Below are 4,217 nucleotides of genomic sequence, written 5' to 3' on the forward strand. Positions count from 1 at the left end.
ACAATTTTTTTTGAGCGAGGTACTAATTAGTACATTTTAGGTACATTTTTTTAGTAAGTGGTATAATTTAATTCGCGATGGTACACCCGCTATTTTGACTCTCACGAAGACACAGGCTACTAAAGTTTACATTTAAGCAGACAGTCGCAAATGATGCCTAGTTATTCAGTTTTATGTTAAGAATGCTGTTTTGCTTATGATTTGATACAAAAATTTGTTTCAGGATTGCTGCATACTGTTTGGATGAAGCTCTTGGTCGTGCCCTTCTACGTGAGAAAAAAGAAACATCTGATTGTAAGAAACACTCATATGGTTTTTTGAAATAAAACAACATTTGATCTTTAAGATTTATTTATTTATTGATATAGAATATACAGAATTATGCATACTACATAGTAGGTATACTAAATATCTATATAAAAAAAAACTAAGCAACAGATAAATGGTAAATCTTTCTCTAATTTTTTTATCAAAGGTTGAGATCAATACATCACAATATAAGAAAAACCAAATGCAATCAAATAATTAAGACAGAAATTTGATCACTTTCCATGTGCTTTACAATCTTAATTAACATGTCATGTCAAATTTATTATTATTTCAATGTACGAAATTATAATCTCGAAATGTTTCTACCAGACCAGCATATTAGCTGCAGAAAAGTTGTTTTTACTTATTTCAGCTAAAGGGATAGCTAAGTTACTAAAGAATACATTTATATTATTTCTACCACCATATAATTCTAAGAATAAAAATGTTTAAAACATGAATATTGATTAAATATGAATTTAAAAGGAATTATACACCAAAAATATTTTTCCACTACCTTATAATTCTAAGAATATTAATGCCTTTAAAGATTAAATTTCTATGAGAAGTAAATATTGATCAAATATGAATTAAACACCAAATATCTCCACTACCTTACGATGCTATGAATATCGAATTATGCGTTGACAAATTGAATATTTAAATTTCTATGATTAAGCAATATGAATATATTTCACTACAATATTGAAAAGAGCGGAATAGAATGTATTAGAATCTACTTTGGCTTAACTGGTGTAAGCAGTTCAATGACTGCGGCGATGTTGCCCCCAGTGCCTTCCAGCAGTTGTGTGAGCCAGCCACCCTCGTTGTTGAACCCCATAGCCAGCATCTGCTGTATCGCAGCAGCAATATGCGGCTCTGTGGGTAAAATAATGTCTTAATTTATTATTTTACACCTAACCAGCTATTGCACGCGACTTTGCATGAAATTAAAAAAGAATAAAGAATTTATTCAAATTGGTCTAGTAGTTTTTGAGTTATATTTCAATACAAAGATACAAATTATTACTCTTTATAATGTTTAAAAAACATCTCTTTTGCTCTGTCCTAAATAGTTAGCGTCTCGCTCCCACGGATATAACGACTGACGTTTTAAGGAATTATAAACCTTTTGTTACTAAAGTTATATTGTTCTTGTACACATAGGTTGTATTTTACACTAGTATATTTGTCACCACGGTCGTTTCACCAAGAGATCATTTTAGAAACTTTTTCGTACTCCGCACGCAGGCTATGCTAGTGCCATAACATCATTGTTATTAGAAAGACAAAGTGGCTAATATTGCGAAGTGATACTCACTAATATGGGAACTCTGAGCCGGCTCTGTTTGCTGCGGTCCAGCCTTAGACTTGTCGTTATTGGCTTTATTCGGCTTGAATCCCTTTGGTTGTGATTGTCCAGCCTTAGGCTGGTTGAAGTCACGTGTTTGAGTCTGGTGTGGTCCAGCCTTAGCATGGTTGGGGTTGAAACCCCAAGGTTGTGTTTGCTGTGCTGCAGTCTTAGCCTCGTTATTGGGCATAAAGCTCTGAGGTTGAGTCTGCTCTTGTCTTGTAGCTTGGTTATTGGACCTGAAGCTATGAGATTGATATTGAGGCTCAGTTTGGATCGGGTCAATTTCAAAGTCATTTTGCACTCTACGTTTAGCAATTTCAGTCTCCCATCGCTTAGTCAACATTTCCCATGGGGTCATCTGCGGCTCATTAGGATTCAACACTAAAAATTACAAAAATTTATTATTCAAAAATTCATATACAAAGAGAATACCATAATAATGTAGAATGTTTACCAGCAGTAGCAGTGTGCAGTGGAGGGTAAAGTTGCTCCTTCGAAATGTGAAGATGCTGTTGGAATTCTTGAGGCAGAGTGTAACCGATAGGCACATTTTTTTGTGGTGGTGCACTTGGTTTCTGTTCCATATCCTTTGAATTCTGATCCGTATCCATTGGTTTCTGTTCCATATCTATCAGATCTGAAATAAAAGAACTTTATAAGAACATTTATCATTGTAATTGTAGTTAAAATTTAAGAAATATTAGTACCTTTTTCCTTGTTAATCACAGTCCATTCATCTGTAGCCCTCTCAGGAGACACATCTTTGGAAGTTGAAGCTTCATTGATATCCTTAGTTGTAGATGATATTTCAGCCTTTGCATTCTCATCGACAGCTTTAGATGTTTGATCAGAAGTTCCCGTGCCTCCTACAGCATCCACATTCGTCTGCTCAACCTTTTTACCTTCCGAGTCTACATCACGCATTTCATTTAGTACTCGAAGAAAATTTTTAACTTTGTCCTTATCTATGTTAACAGCATAAGGAGGCTCTGACTCAGCAGCTTCTCCATCTTGTTTAGATGTGGATGTTGCAGCATTCTCACCGGTTTGAGTTTGCTGTTGGCTTCCTGATTCAGCAGGTTTCGGAGACTTATCTTTATTGGTATCAAGACCACCATTGCCAGCAAGATCAGCAAACTCATTTAAATATGAGTTGAAGATATCTAACCAGGATGGCGCAGAGCGGCGAGAGTGTTCGCCTCGACCATGATGACGCTTCTTCTCGCAACTTCTCTCATATTTGGCTCTTTCGTAAAGTTCCTTAACATCTGACGCAGCATTGTTCATAGACTTCATAACATGACGGGAACGTTTCATAGCTGCCTTCACCAATGATCGCTGAAATATGTCGAGACATAACTTAAATTTTTTTTGTAAATGTCACACTTATAGTTTTTAAATACAAACTTTTCCAGTAACATTTTAATTTGTATTAAATAGTAAATCTTTATGAAATTACTTACAGACATTTTTGGCATAGGAAATCGCACCATGATATGCTGAGAATGATGGCCATCTGTCTCACACTTAGAGCAGAGGTCGTAATTAGGGCATATAGCACACTTGTAACGGAATCCCGCCACTGGTACATCACAGACATCGCAAACAACCCCACAATGAACTGCATTTTTGTCTCCTGAAAGATAGTATAATAAAGTAATATGTAATAATAAAATAACTAAGAAAATAGTATAAATGACAACCATGACAACAATGTACTTATTTTTAATGAGAATTCAAAGATAAGCTATATAATAAGACAGTGTAGATAAAATAACATTGGTCGGACAAAATAATTAAAGTTTTGTTGCAATAAATAAAATTATGTCTATGTTTGTACAAATTCAACATATTCATTTGCTTAAATATTAATGAGTTGTATTTCATAAAAATTAAAAATAATCAGATTATTCCAATTCAAAATATTAATAACCAAAACTGATGATTGTGTGTAAATACAAAGAAATTTGTTACTACAGTACCGTTACCAGTAGCATCCTCAGTTGAAGCAGTAATCTCCACATCAATGTTAATTTCCTGAGGCTCATCCTCACTACAGTAAATATTCAATTTCATGACAGTATCAGTCATAGATGATAATGCAATTATCATTTCATCATCAGAAGAAATAGTAATATCATCACCATCCTCATCTGGAAGAAAATAATTTTTATATTTTTTTTTCAATGTATATCTGTGGCTTTTGTTTGTTGAATTAAAAAAAATTCAGAGTGGTGATTCATAATACCAAGCTATAAATTTAAACATGTAAGTGAATAATTTACTCCATTCTGCAAAACAATATTGTGAATTGATGAACAGGGATATTTAATCTATTTCTTTACTAATTTACAGTAAAGAATACAATTTTTTATATGTATAATGTGATAATTGCTTTGAAAGTGAATGTAAATGGTCAATAATGTTGCATCAGAATTATAAATAGTAAAACAAAATGGTTGTAAAAGGTGTCTCACCTTTCCAAGTAACACTGAAGCATTTTTGCCTTAGTAAGGGAAAGATTTCTTGAAGCTTAGCCTCCAGGTAACAGAAA

The 4,217-nt window shown here is 33.6% G+C and overlaps 2 protein-coding genes across 2 annotated transcripts in view; one reads left to right on the top strand and one right to left on the bottom strand.

Annotated features, from left to right (window-relative positions):
- Window positions 1-345, top strand: part of LOC106111913 (exosome complex component RRP42) — a 5,628-nt gene extending 5,283 nt beyond the window's left edge. The window contains exon 6 of the mRNA XM_013294115.1: window positions 224-345. Within this exon, the coding sequence (XP_013149569.1) occupies window positions 224-326 (103 nt within the window). The 3' untranslated portion in view covers window positions 327-345. The remainder of the gene's footprint in view (window positions 1-223) is intronic.
- LOC106111912 (protein ref(2)P-like) lies at window positions 337-4,211 on the bottom strand. The gene is made up of 7 exons (XM_013294114.1): window positions 4,141-4,211; window positions 3,652-3,816; window positions 3,127-3,299; window positions 2,371-3,001; window positions 2,118-2,300; window positions 1,631-2,044; window positions 337-1,188 (listed from the first exon to the last, which is right to left on the bottom strand). The coding sequence occupies exons 2-7, from the start codon at window positions 3,773-3,775 to the stop codon at window positions 1,046-1,048; spliced, it is 1,668 nt and encodes a 555-aa protein (XP_013149568.1). The 5' UTR covers window positions 3,776-3,816; window positions 4,141-4,211; the 3' UTR covers window positions 337-1,045.
- Window positions 4,212-4,217: the final 6 nt, after the last annotated feature.

The sequence above is a fragment of the Papilio polytes genome, unplaced genomic scaffold (assembly GCF_000836215.1).
Source record: "Papilio polytes unplaced genomic scaffold, Ppol_1.0 DF824146.1, whole genome shotgun sequence".
Taxonomy (NCBI): Eukaryota; Metazoa; Arthropoda; class Insecta; order Lepidoptera; family Papilionidae; genus Papilio; species Papilio polytes.